Here is a 20,385-nt window from a genome sequence, read left to right as displayed (position 1 = left end):
AGGTGTGCTGCAGTTTAATTACATATTATCTGCTTCTGGATTGCACTGATAAGTGTTTAATTAAGTACGTATAGAGTGCTTCAAGCTAGTGTCTAATAAAATATGGTTACACTGAAAACATTTCATTTGCTAACTGTCAAGGCTAGATGGGTCAGTAATCAAAGCTTTATTTCCACTCCCTGTATGTTGCAGTTCTGCTACAACTGGCAAGTGATGCATTACCGAATGATATGGCCTTGTCTCTTGCCTATCTACTTGCACTGCCGCAGGTATGTCGATAGTGATTTTGTTTCTATGTTTTTGCCAGGAAAGGCTATTCATAGCATTTCAAAAGTCCGTAAGAAAATGTAACTTCTTTATGGTTTTAAAATCTAAGTCTTTGAATTCATTTAAATACAGATTTTTTTTATAGATCAGGCTGACGCATTTAAAGGAAACTCTGAACAAATGCCATTGAATTGGCTTAGGAGCATGGCACTGACAAAAAGACATATTTTCTTAAAATAGTAGTTGGGCCACCTGACTGACATTTATGGATATATAAATAGGGATAATAACTTTGTGGTATGGAAGCATCAAAACTGTAGTTGGAAAAAAATTTTGGTTTGGAGTTTATGCAAGGGGAGAAAAGCATTATAAAGTAGAACTATCTTTGTGTGTGTGTGTAGGTTACTGATTTACTTCTGTGCCAGAAAAACGTAGTCAGAGCTATTTCTAAATCACAGCAAGTAGCTTTGTAAAAGTTTGTGCACTTAGTGTTGTATGCTTGCTAATTCTTTCATCTAAATTAACGTTCTCTTTCTCCTAGGTGGTAGATGCCAACAAATGCTTTGAAAAGCAATTACACTCTGCGTTATCTCTCCAGCTGGCAAGTTATTACTATAGCCTGCAGATCTATGCTCGTTTGGCACCATGTTTCAAGGACAAATGCCACCCTCTCTACAGGGTTAGTACTCTTTCTTTTTAAAGCCATATTCATTAACGTGCAGCATTAAAGCTGTTCTAAAAAGCCAGTACGTGAGTTAAGCCTGTTAAGGAGCTGATCTGACTTACACTGTGAGCAGCCTGTTAAGTTACACATAATTATTCTTCTACAGTGCTGTAAACAGACAAGTACTTCACAATTTGTGGAAGAGTTTTTGAAGCACAGTATCGAGTGTCATTTATAGGTAATAGCACTCTCAGTCTTCAAAGTAGCTTATAAAGACTGAGCAATAATGAGCATAGCCTATGCTGTCATCTTGCGATACTGATAAAATATTGTACTTCCTCAGAAGAGTCAAGTGTCCATTTAAACCAGAAAGCTGCTATTGAGAAAGTTTCCATACTCTTCCTTGAAGTGTGTTGTTTTGTATTTTAGTTTACATATGTTTTTTTGAAAAGTCATCCTCGTTCATTGATGAGTTTGTTGATTTCCTTTGACAGCTGTCTCTTTTTGAAATTGCACAGCTTCGCTGCTTATTCGTCGCCTGTGATTAAAGCAGCTACATGGTAAACTCCAAAATAAATTGAAGGTGTGGCATGCGAAAGTTTAGTAAGGTACCAATTGCCATTCCTACTAAGATGCCTGAGTAAAAACTCTTTTTTGCCTCTCCAAGAGAGCCTTTCTGAATTTACACCAGTTCTTTTCTCCTGTACAGAAGGTCTCTGGAGTGTTCAGTTTTCAGCCTAGCTCTACTTTACGGCTAAAAGGACACTTCTGGCTACAAGTTTAATGAAAAGAGAGAGTGTGAATCACCACTGTGGCATGAGAGGAGATTTGTTCTTTTTTTCTGTGTTCAGAATGGCTCCTGATTTACAGAGGAAGGCTTGTTTTGATATTCGCCCAGTTCTGCAGTTGGGCAGCCTTTTATGTTCTGCTGAGATTTGCATTCTGCTGTCTTCTGTTTAGAAGCGAAAAGAAAACTTAGGCCACAACTGAAACTTGCGGGGCTTGCAAAATATGTTGGTGGTGAGGAATTCATTCGTATTTGTTCAGTAGCTTTCTTTGAGCCTAGGTACCTGCTGCAAGGCACCTTTGATGAAAAAACGTTACTTTTTTTTTTAGTTTAGCTTTTTTTAGGCAGTCTTATTTTATAGAAAGAGCTATGAAGCCTTTTGAAAGAGTAAGTCATAAGAATGAGGATGGAGATGTTAAAGATTAAACTATTTCTACTACAATTACCATTTAATAAGTGAAGTCTTATCAACAGCACCATGTAGTTTATCTCTTCCTGTTATGATCTTTGGCTAAATCTTTTGTTCCGTCTTGGTAAAATACTGTGTTGGAATGTGATAAGCAGTGGATTTTAAGCTGTTTGCTAAAAAGAATACATGCTATGATTAAGAACTACTCTTAAGCAGTAGCTTTTGAAGACCGCTGTATGAGAAAATCCTGAGTGAACAGCACACCAAGAAAAAGAAGAAAGAAAGGGGGGGAAAAAAAAAAAAGCCCTGAATGCTCAGTAAGAAAACAATGTGGGAGAATACAGTCATTGTTACCAAGGGTATCCAGTGAGAGAATGTCACAGAGGTAGAAAAGGAGACATAGAAACAGATGCTTTTGAGCAAGAGAAATGCTCTTCTCTTCTCCCCCCCCCCCCCCCCCCCCCCCGTAAAATCCCCAGACTTAAACACTCAGTTTCCACTGCAAAACAGCTGTTTGTTCAAATGTACATCTTAGATGCTGGTAATAAAAATGGCTCTGCTTGCAAGTTGCTTTCCTCAATGATATACCATTTGCTTTCCATGGGCATAGATCTAGCCATGGCTTTTATTTTTGTATTTCCTAAGAGCTTGGTGGGCAAAATTGATCTTAAACTTTTATGGTACAAATTTTTATGAAGATGGTAAACTCAATTGTAGATGTTGTTCTGTAATAGATTGTCTTTCAGCTCATGCCACTGGTGTCTTGTATCACCTTTGCCTTCTGACTGTTTCTCAAAACAGAAACGCGTCCCTGGCTCCTTTAAATGTATAATTCAAAGCTATGCATTATTCTTGGAAGATAGCTGTGTGTTTGTGGGTGAAGATGTATAGCCAAGTCTTTTTTCCCCACCTGTTCTAAACCTTTACATATTCAGTAAGGATCTAAATCTGGCACTTCAGCCACATGCCTAGACGGTGGATCCTCAAGATCATAGAGTATATGTTTCTGTATAACAGCATCTGAGTCACAGTAGGTGGGATTTCTCTAATCTACTGATCAACTATCCTCTCTGAAAACTCTAGCTGAATTTGTAAGAAGCTGTATAGAAGCATGGAAAAGTCTACACTTCCTGTGTCTACTTTTAAAATAACATTATATAAATCTTTCAAAAGAGTACATGAGTACCTCTGGCATAATGAGAGAAATGTTCTCAGAATGAAAATGATGGATGTGTTAGAAGGATAATGGTGAGTGGGGGTGGGAGTTCCTCTTCCACTGGCTAAGGAAGAATTTTAGGACTTGCTAGTTAGTTAAGAAAAACGTTTTGAAGGAATGATTGGGTCTGGTGGATAAAGGCTGATTTTTTTTTTTATTTTTATTTTTTTAGCTGTGATGTGAAATACTGGTAACTAATATCTGCACATCAAAAACAGAATCGTAAATTATCAGAAATTCTCATTAACTTTTTTGTATTGTTGATGTCCCAAAGGAAATCATCTTGATAATTTCTATTTCTGATGAAGTTATTACTTTGCTTTAAGGAGAAACAAAGGGATTTGGGTGTAAAGTACTTCTTTAGTTTTGTACCCAAGAGACAATTTTGAAGTTTAGTTGTTACAGTAGTATAAACATGATAGTTATAGTTCAGGGCATCTGAGCTATATTAGTTTCTTATCCTGAGGAAGACGTTAAAGGAGCTCTACAACAAAATAAAACCACAGATAAAGGTCTATAAGAATAATGCCAGACAGGAGAAGAGAACAAGATTTCCAGAAATGGACTGACTGTGGGAAGCATTGGTGTGAGGAGACTCATTACCCTTTGAGAACCTATATTTATTTTTGGTTGGTCTGTACCAGGCCTGTCAGGGATGAGGTTAACCTTTTCTTCACAGAAAGAAGCCCCTATGGGGCTGTGTTTTGCCTTTGTGGCTAGAAGTGTTGATAAGACACTGATATTTTTTTTTTTTTCCTTTCCTTTTTTTTTTTTTGGCTGCTGCTGCCTGCTTGGGCAGCATCAAGGCTGTCTCCCCCCTGCCACTCTCATTCACCACTCGCTACTTCCCAGTCTTGTTGAGTGAGAGGAAAAGCTGTACAGCTGAGCAAGAGATTTTCTAGATAATTTTTGCTGTTAATGGCTTATCTCCTCATTTGTCCTATCCTGGTCATCTGATAAGTCACCAGAATAAATATATCTGAGGGATTGTTTACTCCAGAAAGGACTGAAAAAGTTTAATTACCCTAAGGTTAATTAATATGTTATGTTCCTGTTCTCGTGCTAATCTAATGCTGAGGTGCTTCTATGGTTTTGGAGAGGAGTATTTTACTGACAAATACTGCTGAGTTGCAGAGGGAAATGTGAATTTTGCAATTAATAGCAGATGAGGAAAGTTGCTGTTAGCAGAAAAGCCATAGGTTTTTATTTTATTCCCTTGCCTGTTATTTTCATTCAAGAAAATGAATTTGATTCCTGGGCTTTTGTGCATTGCAACTGGCAATATGTTGAAATGATAACCTCGGAGATTCTCCTTTGTGATGCTTTTGATGCAGCCTAGAGTTGGTGAAGAAGCTGGGAGTTCAATTCCACAGAGTTAAGTAGCCTGATATAAGTGGCTTTTGAGTCACTCTGTGAAAGAGTGCATTTACGCAGTGAACTTGTGCTCTGTGCACTTGATCTGCTTCCCTTTTCTGTTGCTTGCTGCTTAGGGAAGCCTCTGTCAGTCTCTGTGTAAGAGGCAGAATTAGGTCTGCTTTCACCTCACGTAAAGTCACTGTTTACAAAATAGGGGTCTCTTTTTTTTTTTTTTGGTTTTGTTTTCATTTTCTCTCTCTGTTTGTCACAACTGTTGCGTATTCTAGTTCCTGTGCTGTTTCTCTTTATTTCTGTCATTTAGACCGTTGTCTCTGTTCACATGTTCTTTTGCAAGACTGTATTTAGTCTCTGTACTGCCCTCACCACAGTGGCATCTGTAGGCTTTAAGTGCATTAAGTTGCTGTGACAAACATGTCACGTCTGTCTTACTGTCTCTCATCTCCCTTCACATAAGGGCATGTTCCCAGCATGTGGAACAGGGTTTTTCTTGTTTGGTTGTTTTTTTTTTTTAATTGTTACATGCTGATATGTGTTTATCTATCTCTTGTTTTAATGAAAACAAGGTCAAAAGAAGAACTTGGGACTGAATATGTAGAAGTTTGTGTTGATCTTACCAGGAGTTCATTCTGCTGGCTTGACCTGGCTCCCAAGGCAGTTCTGTTGCTTATTTGTATAAGGTTGCCCTTAATTATACATACAGCTGTATTAAGCCAGAGAAGCAGAACTCCCAGCTGTGGTCCTTATGCTACAGCTTTAGGTAATATTCTGAATGTAGGATGTTGAAAATAAAGTTTGAACTGGAAATAAAAACTGTATAAGTAGTCTGTATACAGGAGGAGGGAGAGAGGCAGATCTTACAGGCTAACAGATGTATTACCCATGTTGTATGAGGTCTGATGGCTTTAACCTTATTACGTGGCACTGTAGTGCAGCTGGAAGTAAAGTCTATACACATGAGGTCATCTCTCATTGGAAATCAAATGCTCATTAAATGGTTGCATGTTGGTTTGTGTTTAATAATAATATCCTGTCACATTCCTAAATTATGAATTTAACTCACTAGAAATTATATATGCATTTTTAATCTCAAATTGGATTTGTGTACTTCAGGTTTTATTGGAGTCTGTAAACATTGACTGCAATATGGACAAACTGTCAAGACAGTCTTGTTTCATTTTGTCTCAACATTCAACTCTTTATCCATAAACACAATGGCTAGCACTAAGTCTGTTGTAGCTGGTAAAATGGTAGTGCTCTTTATTTTTGACTTATGATGGACTTAAACATGACCTTCTTTACTCATTTAAGTTCTGATTCAAGCTATTGGCTCCTCGTTAGCCCTTCCTTATGTTTAGCTAGTGATGGTGAAAACTAGCAAATTTCCTTTGATGGTGTAATTTGTCCCCTTTGCTTCACTGTTTGAATTTTCTGTTGTATGTTCTGCATCAAGTTCAACTTTCTTTGCTGGTCTTTAAGTTGCTCTGCTTCCTTTTCATGCTGCTGTTTATGCCTAGCGCTTCCTATCTTTTTATTTACCAGGCTGTTTGCTCGTACATGTTCAGATACTGTTAGTCATTAATACCTGGGGGGGAACCCTATCTCATTTAGTGTATGCTTCTGTTTCGAAGTCCAGTGTGTATCTTATGGTTCCTAAAGGAAAATTGGGAGAGTAGAACTCCTTGAATCTGTTCTGCGCTGTTCTCTCTTCTTTTGACCTTCCTGCATGTGTGTGGAGTTTGTGACTGAGAGAACTGTGGAGAGGGAGGGCAGTGGGGGAAGGCACCGTGAAATGAGGCATTATCTGGCAGACTAAGAACTGATCTTGGAAGAAGTTTTCTTTGGGTTTTTTTGTGTTTGGATTTTTTTTTTTAAATACAAAAGTAGGCCAGACAGCTTAGTCTTGATATGTAGCGTGACATTTGAATAGTTCAAAGAGCTCAGTGTCATCATAAAACTTAAATATGTATCGCTCATCCCTTCTCCAGGTCATTGATAAGAGATTCTGAATAGAAGGGGTCTCGAAACCTGCTCCTAGAGGACTTGCTGCTGGCTCTCCCCTACCTGAAAAGTGATCACTGAGCTTTCGCCTCTCCATTCACCAGGTTTCAGTTTATAAAAGCACATTTCTTCCAATCTGTTGGCATCTTAAGCTTCCTGACTGGACTTTAGTGGGGAAAATTGTCAAAGACTTTTGGAAGATCTGTATGTATTTTGCCACAGCATTCCTCTTGTCCATGTGTTTATTGACACCCTCATAGCCCTCCAGCAAGCAAAGTGGATTTCCCTTTACAGAGGCCATGCTGACTCTTGCCCACCCAGCTCTGTTAATGCATGTGCTCAGGGGTTTTATTCTTTGTTACAGGGTCTGCCATCTTACCAGGGACGGAAATCAGACCCGCTGGTCTCTGCTGCCTGTGAGGATCCCCTTGAGATCTATTTTTAAGATGGGGTTTGCATTCTGGCACAGTGTTTTTTTTATAACATTCATTGATGCACCTTAGCCTGCCATTTAATGTGACTTCACCTTTGTCTTCCTTGGGAACTGAGGGATGAAGCCATCTGGTCATGGAGGTGTGCAAGCACATAACTTACCTAATTGGCCTGACGCTTCCCAGTGTCTTCTTCCAACTCATCAAGGTCTTCTGAGCTCTGTCCCCTATACCTTCAGCAGTGAGGGCTGACACAAAGATCTCACTGATTTCCTCTGCTATGGACTTACCAGTGAGTGTCCCTGTCACACCTTGTCACCAAGTGATCCTACCGCTTCTCGAACTGACTTACCGATTTGGAGTGACTTTTCAGAACTCTTTGCTGTCAGCTTTACTGTTCTTTATAAGGTGCTTTTCAGGATGCTTTTCAGGTACTTTTGTAATCCTTTTAGCTTCCTTTTTGGCCTATCACTTTTCGTGAATTTTCCTCATTGATTTGCTTGTTCCTCAGTGATAGCTCAACAAATAAACTCAGATTTTTTTTAAAAAATGAATGAACATCTAAGCTAACAAAAATTGAGAAGTCACTAAATGCTACTACGTTTGAAGGCTTAAAACTCAAGTAAGCTCTCGTGAACTAGCAGTCTTTGTGGACATTTTTGAACACCTCCCAGTGTGATCCCTGAATTAGTAATCCAGCAATTAGCGACGCTGCAGTCAGATTGTGACAACTATGTTCCGTTGGCTGAGGTGTGGTTGATGTAGTTAAATCATGGTTTCACAGATCCTCATATTTCTTCGTTAAGCACACAGCACTACAAAGCATTACCATTCTTAGTTGGGACAAAACAGTATTTAGACGACTCATAAAAGAGCTGTTGTTAAATAGCTGTGGTTTTCCCTGGTTTTATTTATTCAAGATAAATAGTGCCTAAGAAAAGGAGAAGGTTACAGTGTTTCTTATTTTCATTTCTCAAGGGTTGTATAAGCTATTCTGTTAAATCCTACTTCTGAAAGCCGAGTGAGTGTTGTTCTTGAGCCAGCTATTCAGAAATACTCTTTTTTAAAAAGAGGATCTTCAAAACAGGCTTTCATTTCAGGAGAGGTTTGAGGTCCAGCTTTCCTGTGTGCCTCTGGAGGCACATTTGTGGTTTTTCATGCAAGGGAGGTAGTTGAGGTAAGTACTAATGCTTTCCTTCTTGCAAAGGGTTTTGTCCCTCTCTGGGAACCAGTGTAAAAATGACCAACACTTTTTCTGAAGCAGTCTTCCCCTAGTCAATTGGCTCTATCTTTATTTTACCTTCTTTTTCTGTGCTTCTGTTAATATTTTCTCCAGTCAGTAAACATCATTAATTTTGCAAGCAGCCTGACTGAAATTTTCTGTTCATCTTAGAACACAAAATATTTTAGCAAAATTTTATTCATCTGGGTTGGCAATATAGGTGACGTTTCAGACAATGCTGAATTCTCATCACGTGAGAGAGCGGTCTCCTCCATCTCTTGGTTTTGGTGGTTTGGTTGTTGGGTGGGTTGTTTGTTTTGTTGTTTGTTTCTTTGTTTGTCGTCTTGGAGAGTTGAGGATAAATGCTAGATTGGCCTCTCTAAATTTAGTGTAAGAAGCTATTCATGAAAACATACATCATAGTAAGAGAAGGTGGTCACTGAGAAATTCATGCTTCTAATCAGAAGTGCTAGCACTGCTCCTGGAGTAGGATGAAAAAATATTTTACTTCTGGCATCTTAATAATGGTCAGGGAATAGGAAATTGTGTGGTTTGTTTTGTCATGTAGCTCATGGAATATTTAGTTTTCAAGCTTTAAATTTGTAAGATACAGAAATATGTGCATGTATCCAGTCAAGTAACTACAAATTAAAAGGATACCGTATTGTACTTCAACTAAAACTGTATCATATTGTAATGAAGTTTTACAGAATGAGTGTGTGTTTGTGCCAAAGTCTGCATATGACTAGAACTGCTGCCACATAGATCAAGATTAAAGATATATTCTAAAAGAATATAGAATAACATAATTTATTTGAAAAGAAAGCACAATGGCTTTTTAGATAAAAGGGAGATGGACAGAAGGTTAGGACAATTGCCTAAACTGTGATGTTATTTACTGAGAGTAATCCTGACTGTAAATGGAAAATGAATTATGTACTATGAATTAGTAGACACTTCACTCAAAACTACGTGGTAATTTTCTATTTTCAGAGGTGTTCTTTCAGTTGACACTTCAACCTTTTATATATCGTGTTAGTTCCACTAAAGCAGCTTTCAGGTGAAATAATGAGATGAGATTTTTCTATCTAAACCTGAGTTGTCAATATCTTGCCCAGTAAGAGAGAGTCTGAAGAATAGAAGGTAGAAAAGAAACTATGAAAACATTTTCTCTTGGGACTAATTATTTGTCGTTCTTGCTGGAATAGCTGATAGAAAACAAAGCAAAAAAGTATTTAAAACAGAGCACTAGAACAATTTGTTCAACTCTTCAGACACAAGTAATTTAACATAACTGTAAAAACAACTGCCTGGACAACTTTTCAAATTATTTTTATGTTTTATTTCTTAACAGCAGCCTGTTGCATTATCTTTTTTTTTTTTTTTTTTCTTCCTGTAGCAGTACTGGCTTCTGTATTGGAAAGTATGTTGATTTAGCTTATACCAGGTGGTTTTGTTTGGGCTTGAAGTCACTTTATTGTCATTGTTCCTCCTTCTGCTGGCTGTTAAAAGATCATGTGTTACTTTTGTAACCAAGTTTCACCTATTAGGAATTTACCTTAAAACATCTTCAGTAAAAATGCAAGGTAATTTGTAGACTAACATGCAGATATTAACATTCAATAGTCTATAAACACTGCAGATATCCTGGCTGGCTGTATGATTCAATCTTGTGACAGGGTGGCTGTTTGACCTTAAAACAAAATGTATAGATGAAATCAAATTTGTTAACTGTATTTTCTTCGTGGTTTTTGAGTATTCTGATATTTCTAGACAGTGATTGTAGTACATCTGCAAATAGAGTTAAAAAAATCCTGCAGAACATGGTTTTGTATAATAGATGTTGCACACTGCTTAGCCCAATTCTAATAGCGTCTTTAGTGTAATTTCTGAAGCAGAAATAAAAGCAGCAGGTAATGTTATTTTTGTGTGCTAGCAACATCTGATTCAAAATTCAAAACTAACAGCTTAACTCTCAGTCCTTCCTTATTCAGTCTCTTCTGGTGGATTTGTTTTAGAAAATATTCCTGGGACTCCACTTACGTCCTATCTTTAATCATACCAGCATCTCGGGCAACCTTTTGTCCTTATAAGTTTCAGTTAGTTTCCAGCATAATGGCCTTGAAGCAGCAGTGGCGTATGCTGCCTTCTTATGCAAGTTTTTCAGTTTTCAACTATTGCATTTCAACATCGCTTGTTCAAAACATACAATATTTCTTCTATTAAAACAAATAAAAACAACAGAGATGGTTTGTTCTTGGTGTACTGTGATGACAAGCATTTTTTAAGAGTATGAATGGGATTTAAAATCCTTAAATATATTCGAGACATTACAGTATGTTACAAAAACTTCTGATGGATCATTTAAGATTATAAATATGAAGTAGAAAATTGCTTTAATATTGGCTGAATGTAAAAGACCTGCCTATCGGTTCAATAATTGAGGATTTGTTGGTCAGCTCATCTCTACTTCATTTTTTTTTTTTCTTAGTTTGTGCAACTTTATTCTGATGCATCTTCCAGCTTATAAAAGGTATTGTAGTAGGTATCCTTACATGTTGACTTGGTGTGGTTTCACTGGTGGGTGATGGGATTTGCTGCTTCCTGTATCCATTTAAAAAAATGGTTGTTAAAGCTGATCGTGAACAAATCATTGTTGTCACCCAACAATATAAGTAGCTGCTGCAGCAGTGGGAGGGCAAAGTTGAGGTATCCTTGTACTTGAGTGATGTGACAGTACAGGTTTTATTTCTGAGGTGCTCTGGTCTTCCATCTCAGCCATACGCTTTATCCTTGGCTTGGAGCAGATCAGGCGTGAGACAGCTGTGTTCTGAAAGGTGGGCCACCCCAAATTCATGCGGTGCTTTGTCTAATGTAATGTATCTTGACTCACGCTGTGACAGCAGACTCAATTGAGGACAAGTGTCATCGATTTAATTAATGAAAAGCTGTTCTATGGAGGGATGGATTTTACTTCTTGAGTGAACTATTTCTTTCCTATAAATCTTTTTTCCTGCTTTTGTACATGAGGAAAAGTGTCGCCTATAGGTGCTTCTCTTCATTCTTCTTTTTCTTTTTTTCTTGCCTTCCCCTTCATCAAATTTATAGCATATTGAATCTTTTGCTACAGGGATTGTAGCACTTGCTACGAGGATTAGGGAAGGCTCTCCTCCCTGAAATGTAAGTGCTTTCCAGAGGTGTGGTTTGGTTTCCTTAGAAGTGCTGGAGATGGGCAACAGCTAGACACAGGATAGTGATCAAAGCGCAGCTGTGTCTGTAGCAGGAATTTTATACTGTGCTCCCTGGTGTCTCTTGCTGTGTGCTGTCATCTCTTAGTTTTGCTAACTAAGAGATCTCCTTAAGAGATCAAAGGTTTTGCTTGGTGTACGTGTCTTCCTCTGCAGCATCATCTCTGAGGCCCACTGAAGACGGTACAGAACAGATGCGGTGTTACAAGGCACGACTGACATGTCCTCTGCATTACCATTCGGACTCCTGTGGTTCACTGTGGTTGCAGCTTTTGATCGTTACCAAAAGTCTGTAGTTCAAAAGGTGATGGAAACATTTTGCAACTTCAATCCAGAAGGGTCCACAACATCACTTACGTATCCGAGGTGGCTATGAGTGGACTAGCCTTGGTGATCTAAGCAGCTTTTCTCATCAGTGTTCCTCGTCATTTCTGTATCACAGTCTGAAGATCATTTACATTAAAAACAAAACTGAAAGAATAGTATTCCTTTTTAGAACAATTGGAAGGATTCTTGGTCTTAAATAAGTAAACAAGCTAAATAGCCTTACAATGATCTAATATTATCTCAATGATATGTTCCCAGTAGAGCTTTTTATTTTTTATCTCTCTTACTATAGCTGTAAGATTGTTGCTGCTCCCTGAGCAGGAGACGAGCAGGAGAAAAACAGACTCAGATTCATTTTTTTCTTCCTGATATGTATGGCTGAATTAAGACTTTTCTTTTTTCTTTCAAATCTCTTTAAATAGAAACTTGCCAGGAAAAAAAAAATAATTGAAGATTATTTTAGGGATCAGGGTGAAAAAATTACAAGATCAAAACCTCTTATCTCTTTTTTTTTTTTTTTTTTTTTAAAACCGGTGTTGCTTTTATAATACCACAGTGACATACAGACTCTGAAGGGGTTTACAGGTGTGCCTCCCAGAGGATGGTCAAAGAGAAATACTGCTTTAAAACATCTAGTCAGGTGGATGCTGATCTCCAGCTGGGGCTTTACTGGTAACGGCTGGTGTTGCAGTATTGACAGCAGCTTGTCTTTGTTTGTGCTGAGTGAATCACATCTAATATCATGGAATTAAATTAGATTTATGCTGAAGTGATGGATGTGGGGGTTTTTTGTTTTGTTTTGTTTTTTTCTTTTCTCTCCTCTCCTTTTTTTTTTAATTCCTAAGCAAAGTTTTTGCCACTATTGCCAAGACAACACTGTTGTAAAACGTAGCACTAGTCCCAGAGAAGAGTAAAACGCATTGGTGGGTAGTTCATGAGGGATTTCCCTTGGCAATGCTGTGGAGGCCCACGAGTTAAGGATATGATACATTCAGGTCAGCTCTTGTGGCTTCTCTGGAAAGTTATCCTACGTTTGCTGCTGCGTTCCTGTGTAAAATACCCTTCCTGAATGAGCAGGGAGGGGAAGCTGTGTTCAAATGTCTGTCTAGAAGTGTAGGAGGAGATTTATCTGGCAGAGCAGGGAGTTGGACACCTACGCACAATTTCTAACTATCTGAAAGACTCTGGAAAGCCAACAAAGATAATAGTGTATTAGGTAGCAGTTTGGGGTTTTTTCTTGTTTTTTTTTTTTGACAGATAACATCAGAAAGAAGACAAGTTGAGTATGACTTCTTATCAGTCTTACCTGTCATAGTTTGTATTTACACTAATTGTTGTAGGGATTATTTTTTTAAGCACCTGTTAAAATTTTACCAAAGTCAAAGAATTTGTACACCCTATGAATGATGCAGTAAGAGCCAGCCTTTACAGATTTTGCTAATTTTCTTTGTCGCCAGCTACTATTACTAGCTAGTTGTTATGGCCTTTTCAATCAAAAAAGGTTAAGGCTTTTTTGAATACTGGCAATACAGCTTTCTGTATTAGTGTTTTTAGAACAAGCATCATCTCTAATTGAATTAGGTATTGAATGGATGTAGAAATATTTGTGTTTACCTTTAAAAAAACATGTATTAAAAATGTGGAGATGTTAAATAATGCTTAAAATTATGAAATACTAGTTCTGCGCAACTTGATACCGAACACATTGTCTGTTTATGTTGTTTCATTGAGCTTGTGTTGAATGCCTGATAAGTACTGCACAAGCAGCACTGTTACTTAAGAAAACACTTTAAATCTGTAGGATAACAAATCTGAGAGAAGGAAAGCTGTGCGTCATTCCAGTAAATTAGTTTTGCAAGCAACTGCAACTTGGGAAAGATTGTTTTTTATAGATTAAAAAACCCTAAAAGTCTCGCATCAGATATCAGTATAGGCTTTGCATGAAGCAGGCTGTGGGATTTCTCTAAACTAATTTTTGATTTCACATGCTCTGATAGTTTGGAGCATAGGTCTTGTAAGGGATAAAACAGGACAACGCTTGATTGAAAGATTTTTGGTGGTGAAGAGTTCAACACAATCCTTGTCAACTGCTTGCAATAAAAAACCAACTCGTGTCTTCTTTAGTCTGAATATATATGTGTTAATTTGATAGCTGGCAAATCTTGTTCTTTTATCTCCTAGACTGAAGAGTTTGTTACACATTTTCGCCTTACATATGTCTGGATATAGATACACGGATATGATTCTATTATTCTATTCTAACTCTGTCATTAATAAGCTCAATAGACCCTGCTTCCAAAGACATTGTTTGTATATTACTGTAAGTCACGTTTCTTAAATGCTTTAAATAATTTTTGTGGTACTTCTCAGAGCCATCCCTTTTATAACGTATTTCAGAACTTCAAAGCTGGAAAAGAACCTAGTAGTGGGAATTAATTACCTTGGTGAAAAACATCAATCTGAATTTTTGTTTCTCATTCCTCATACTTACATCCAAGGATCATGTTGTCCATTTAAGCAACATGTACATCAAATTATCTTCCACTTCCTTCTCTTTCCCTCCTTGTAACAGTTTGTCATCATTATTATTTGTTGTGGTACTCCTGTATCACACAGTGGTCCTTGATCCAGGTTTTTTAATTTTATTTTTATTATAACCTGGTGTTGAAATAAGAGATAGAAGAGGTTCAGATAAGAAAAACAGTGAAATAGTGATGACCAATTTGGTAGAGAGCAGTCCTGGCGAAACCGCACGCTTATTATTGCGTCTTTGTAGGTATTATTTGGCAGAAGTATTAGCAGGAAAATGCTGATTAAATAGCCTTAAGGTGTTCCTGTGAAGCATAAACAGGCAGCATGAAAGATTGCACACAGATGCTCTTTGGGAAGTGTAACAAATGGGGAATGAAGGTTGGCGCTAGAGATAGATGTCGTTTGAGAGGGTGACAGCTTTGTCAGAATATTATCACTGGAAGTAAGGTAGCAGGTTACTTTTTTTAAAAAGGAATTTCACACTTAAAGATGATGATTGCCCAATGTATTGAAGACAACAATGGACCAAAAATTAAATGGTCTTAGTAATTAATATTATTTTAAGTTATTGTAAATACTCAAGTTCAGTTCTGCCTCAAGGTGAAAAATTATGTGCTATTCAGGAAACCTATTAAAAATGTTATCTTTTCATCTTCAGAAGCTATTTTTGAAGAAGGAGTTCTGGTGTATTTGTTTGAAAATACTTTCCAGTTTGTCTTTGTGTACTTTTTGAACAATCCCATGGGCTGTGCATGGGAAGAAGAGTGCTGACATTGGATTCTACTCTTCTTAACGAAGAGAGGGGAAACTTAGTAAAAGAGAGCAAATTTACCCTCGTAGGTTGTCAGAGGGACCTGCCTTTCTCAGTGGACTGTACAGAGGATGCAGGCAATTATGTTAAACAGGTTTCCTCATCTTGCTCTGACTTCCCCTGTCTTCATGCTCACATTCTAGTGTATCACTTAAAATGAGATACCAGGGTACATAATAAACAGTGGATTGGTTTCCAGCTGATATAATTGTATTGCAGAGGCACTGCTCTGCTTGCCTGTCTCTTTTCTGAGGTTTTATTATCCTGTTACCAATCTCCTAAGCAACCTTGAAAGAACTACTGATGTTGTTTGTAAAATCAATGAGTTTGCATGTTTAGAGGGCTTCAAAAAAATATCATGTGGAGAGGAAAAAGGATGCCCTGTGGCATTTAATATGACTTGGTGAGCAGCCTGTCAGCTCAGACTTGAAAAGAAAAAAAGGAAAAATATAAATCAATTTAGAATGACCAGCAAGTCATAGAAAGATTCAAGCATGCCTCAAGGTTCAGACATTTGGTACACGTTTTACCCTGCTGTGCGCTCTAGTTAATGTTCATAAGTTTAGCTTCTAATTTAGCAGAATTATTCTGTAATAAAAACAAAGTAAATCTGTTCAGTACACTCAACATTCTTGAGGTCACATCAGTTAAATTAGCTGCTTCTTTTAGGAAGTATTTCAATTGCAGTTGGCTCTCTTAGCAGCGCTCCTTCCTCGGTGGGTGCCACATGAGAAGTCACGGTGCTTCCTTGTGGGCATAGTGCTGCTGGTGGCCTCCTTTTTCCTGGAAGAGAGAAATGAAGGCATTGAGTGTGCGGAGTGATTACGTATTGCACACAGCTGCGTTCAAGTGGAGGTGCCTAGCCATAGCCTAGCCATAGGAAAGTATTTGTGTTTGACACTTAAAATGCAAAGCTATTCCTTTTATCACTTCTATATAATAGAAGTGTATAAGAAATTTCAGTAGCAAAAAAAAGCCCAGTTTGCAATATTGCTTCCGTTCTTTCTTTTAAAGTAGAATCTCTGGTTTTAAGTAAACTTGTAGTGTTTGTAACTGAGGAGGGATTTGGTAAGTTTTCTTTGATTTGTTGAAGTGTTTTACCAATCGTTTGCCTAATTCAGTATTGATTAAAATGAGGGTTTTGAAAAACAAATTAATTCAGTCATAGTGAGGTGCTTGTTAGTATTAATTTGATTCGGTAAGTTTGTGTGAATTTTTGTAGCATATGGAACAGTCTAAAACTTTCCAAAAGGACAAATTTTAAAGTCATAGCAAATAGCCTTTACAGAAAATTTGGAATTCTGTTGTACTTAAAAATTCTCAAAAATGGAAAAAAGCTTTTCACTTCTGAACACAGGGATCAATTACAAAATGGTAATTTTTTCTTAGAAATCTACAGGGCTTTTTTTAGTTTGTCTTAAATTACTTTCACAGGCTGATCCAAAAGAGCTGATTCAGATGGTCACAAAGCATGTTACTCAGTATGGCTATGCAGACTGGCCTGAAGAAATCGCAACTTTGATAAATCAGCTGCATTACTATAACGAACGATTACTGGATTTCACTCAAGCTCAGATTCTGCAAGGACTTGGCAAAGGAGTGGATGTGCAGAGATTTACAGCAGATGGACAGTACAAGAGAGAAACAATACTAGGATTGGCAGAGTAAGTAATGTCTATTATGTCTATTTCCTTTACTTTGAAATGGAATTACTTTAATCTTTAAATCATGAAAGAAAATTGAAAGTAGTGCTGACCTTTAGAAGGGATAAGTTGCCAGTTGCTTTAGATATTTACATTGTAATGCTGCTACAACTGGAGCTTTTTCTATTCAACTACTCCCCTTAAATGAAATGTTGCTCAAATAAATGTATTGATAACTTTTAATGGAAGCTATGACTCTTTGTTTATTAACTACTATCATTAAAGTTAATAAGAGGTGAATGAAATCAGAGCATAAGCAGAGATCTCATCTCTTCCTTTAATCTCCTGTAAACCTGCCCTGGCAATCTATTGGGGTATGGCCAAGCATCAAAGTTTGTAATGACCTATAATTTTAAAAAAAAAGGTTAATAATCTGTGTTTTATTTTTAACATACAGTCGGCTTAACTAAATTATTACAATATTTTTTCCCCTGTAGTCATTTGTAAGTGACTCCCGCCAGTAAAAAGGAGAAAGGACCTATAGCCCAGCTGAAGTGCTTATACACTAACGCACGTAGCATGGGCAACAAACAGGAGGAGCTGGAAGCCATTGTGCAGCAGGATAATTATGATGTAGTCGCCAGCGCAAAACATGGTGGGATGACTCGCATAGCTATAGTGCTGCCATGGATGCCTATAGGCTCTTCAGGAAGGATAGGCAAGCAAGGAGAGGCGGGGGTGTGGCCCTGTATGTTAAGGAGTGTTATGAATGCTTTGAACTAAATGATGGTGATAATGAGACTGAGTGTTTATGGGTAAGAATCAGGGGCAGGGCCAACAAGGCAGATATCACAGTAGGAGTCTGTTATAGACCGCCCAATCAGGATGAGGAGGCAGACAGAATATTCTATAAACGGCTGGGAGAAGTCTCAAGATCGCGAGCTCTTGTCCTCGTGGGGGACTTCAATTTGCTGGACATCTGCTGGGAATACAATACAGCAGGGAGGGAACAGTCTAGAAGGTTCCTGGAATGTGCTGGGGATAACTTCCTGACACAGCTAGTGAGAGAGCCAACTAGGGAAGGTGCCCTGCTGGATCTGTTGTTTGTAAACAGGGAAGGTCTTGTGGGGGATGTGAAGGTTGGAGGCTGTCTTGGGAACAGTGACCATGAAATGATAGAGTTTTCGATTCTGCGAGAAGCAAGGAGAGGGGTCAGCAGAACTGCTACCTTGGACTTCCGGAGGGCGGACTTTGGGCTTTTCAGGAGCCTGGTTGACAAAGTCCCCTGGGAGGCAGTCCTCCAGGGCAAAGGAGCCCAGGAAGCCTGGATGATTTTCAAGAAGGAAGTCTTAAAGGCGCAGGAGCAGGCTGTCCCCATGTGCCAGAAGACAAGCCGTCGGGGAAAAAGACCGGCCTGGCTAAACAGGGAGCTAGTGTTGCAACTTAGGGAAAAAAAGAGGATCTATGGCCTCTGGAAGGAAGGGCAGGCCACTCAAGAGGACTACAAAGAGGTAGTGAAGCTATGTAGGGAAAAAATCAGGAGGGCCAAAGCCCAGCTAGAATTAAACCTGGCTTCTGTTGTCAAGGACAACAAAAAAAGTTTCTATAAGTATATTAGCAATAAGAAGAGGACTAAGGATTATCTCTGTCCTCTAGTAGATGGGGCCGGCAACATAGTGACCAAGGATGAGGAAAAGGCTGAGGTACTTAATGAAGTCTTTGCCTCAGTCTTCAGCAGTAGGACCAGTTGTTCCCTGAGCACCCAGACCCCTGAACTAGGAGACAGGGATGGGGAGCAGAATGAAGCCCCTGTAATCCAAAGGGAAACGGTGAGGGACCTGCTTCAGCACCTGGAGGTGCACAAATCTATGGGGCTGGATGGGATCCACCCAAGGGTATTGAAAGAGCTGGCGGAAGTGCTTGCCAGGCCACTTTGCATCATTTATGAGCAGTCCTGGACGCCTGGGGAGGTCCCAGCTGACTGGAGGTTAGCAAATGTGACACCCATCCACAAGAAGGGCCGGAAGGAGGATCCGGGGAACTACAGGCCAGTCAGTCTGACCTCGGTGCCTGGGAAGGTCATGGAACAGATCCTCCTCAGTGCCATTACACGGCACATGCAGGAGAACAGGGTGATCAGGCCCAGTCAGCATGGGTTTGTGAAGGGCAGGTCATGCCTGTCAAACCTGATCTCCTTCTATGATAAGGCGACGCACTTAGTGGATGAGGGAAAGGCTGTGGATGTTATCTACTTGGATTTTTGCAAAGCTTTTGACACCGTTTCCCACAGCATTCTCCTGGAGAAACTGGCTGCTCATGGCCTGGACAGGTGTACTCTTCGCTGGGTAAAAAACTGGCTGGATGGCCGTGCCCAGAGAGTGGTGGTAAATGGAGTTAAATCCAGTTGGTGTCCAGTCACAAGTGGTGTCCCCCAGGGCTCGGTGCTGGGGCCGGTTCTCTTTAATATCTTTATCAATGATCTGGATGAAGGGATTGAATGCACCCTCAGTAAGTTCGCAGATGACACTAAACTGGGCAGGCGTGTTGATCTGCTTGAGGGTAGGTTGGCTCTGCAGAGGGATCTGGACAGGCTGGACCGATGGGCTGAGACCAATGGTATGAGGTTCAACAAGGCCAAGTGCCGGGTCCTGCACTTGGGTCACAACAACCCCATGCAGCGCTACAGGCTTGGGGCAGAGTGGCTCGAAAGCAGCCCGTCAGAAAAGGACCTGGGGGTGTTGGTTGACAGCCGGCTGAATATGAGCCAGCAGTGTGCCCAGGTGGCCAAGAAGGCCAACAGCATCCTGGTGTGTATCAGGAATAGTGTGGTGAGCCGGACTAGGGAAGTGATCATCCCCCTGTACTCGGCACTGGTGAGGCCCCACCTCGAGTACTGCGTTCAGTTTTGGGCCCCTCGCTACAAGAGGGACATTGAGGTGTTGGAGCGTGTCCAGAGAAGGACTACAAAGCTGGTGAGGGGTCTGGAGGACAAACCTTATGAGGAATGACTGAGGGAGCTGGGGTTGTTTAGCCTGGAGAAGAGGAGGCTGAGGGGAGACCTTATCACCCTCTACAACTACCTGAAAGGAGGTTGTAGAGAGATGGGGGCTGACCTCTTCTCCCTGGTGACAAGTGATAGGACGAGAGGGAATGGGTTCAAGTTTCGTCAGGGGAGGTTTAGATTGGATATTAGGAAACATTTTTTCACTGAAAGGGTTATTAAACATTGGAATAGGCTGCCCAGGGAGGTGGTGGATTCACCATCCCTGGAGGTGTTTAAAAAAAGGGTAGATGGGGCACTGAGGGACATGGTTTAGAAGTGGCTTTTGTCAGGGTAGGTTAAAGGTTGGACTCGATGATCTTAAAGGTCCCTTCCAACCTCAGCAATTCTATGATTCTAAGTACTGAAGCCTTCACTGCATGTTCTAATATTTAGAATGTTTTTGTCTCACT

General features: G+C 39.4%; 1 protein-coding gene across 1 annotated transcript in view; it reads left to right on the top strand.

The window, feature by feature from the left end:
- The window catches only part of NBAS (NBAS subunit of NRZ tethering complex), a 191,303-nt gene that overhangs the window by 90,890 nt on the left and 80,028 nt on the right, over window positions 1–20,385 (top strand). The window contains exons 38-40 of the mRNA XM_074579377.1: window positions 193–269; window positions 809–946; window positions 16,724–16,953. Of these exons, the coding sequence (XP_074435478.1) occupies window positions 193–269; window positions 809–946; window positions 16,724–16,953 (445 nt within the window). The remainder of the gene's footprint in view (window positions 1–192; window positions 270–808; window positions 947–16,723; window positions 16,954–20,385) is intronic.

Source organism: Larus michahellis, chromosome 3 (genome assembly GCF_964199755.1).
Source record: "Larus michahellis chromosome 3, bLarMic1.1, whole genome shotgun sequence".
Classification (NCBI taxonomy): Eukaryota; Metazoa; Chordata; class Aves; order Charadriiformes; family Laridae; genus Larus; species Larus michahellis.
The sequence above is the reverse complement of the archived record's forward strand: the minus strand, read 5'-3'. Positions and strand labels throughout refer to the sequence as shown.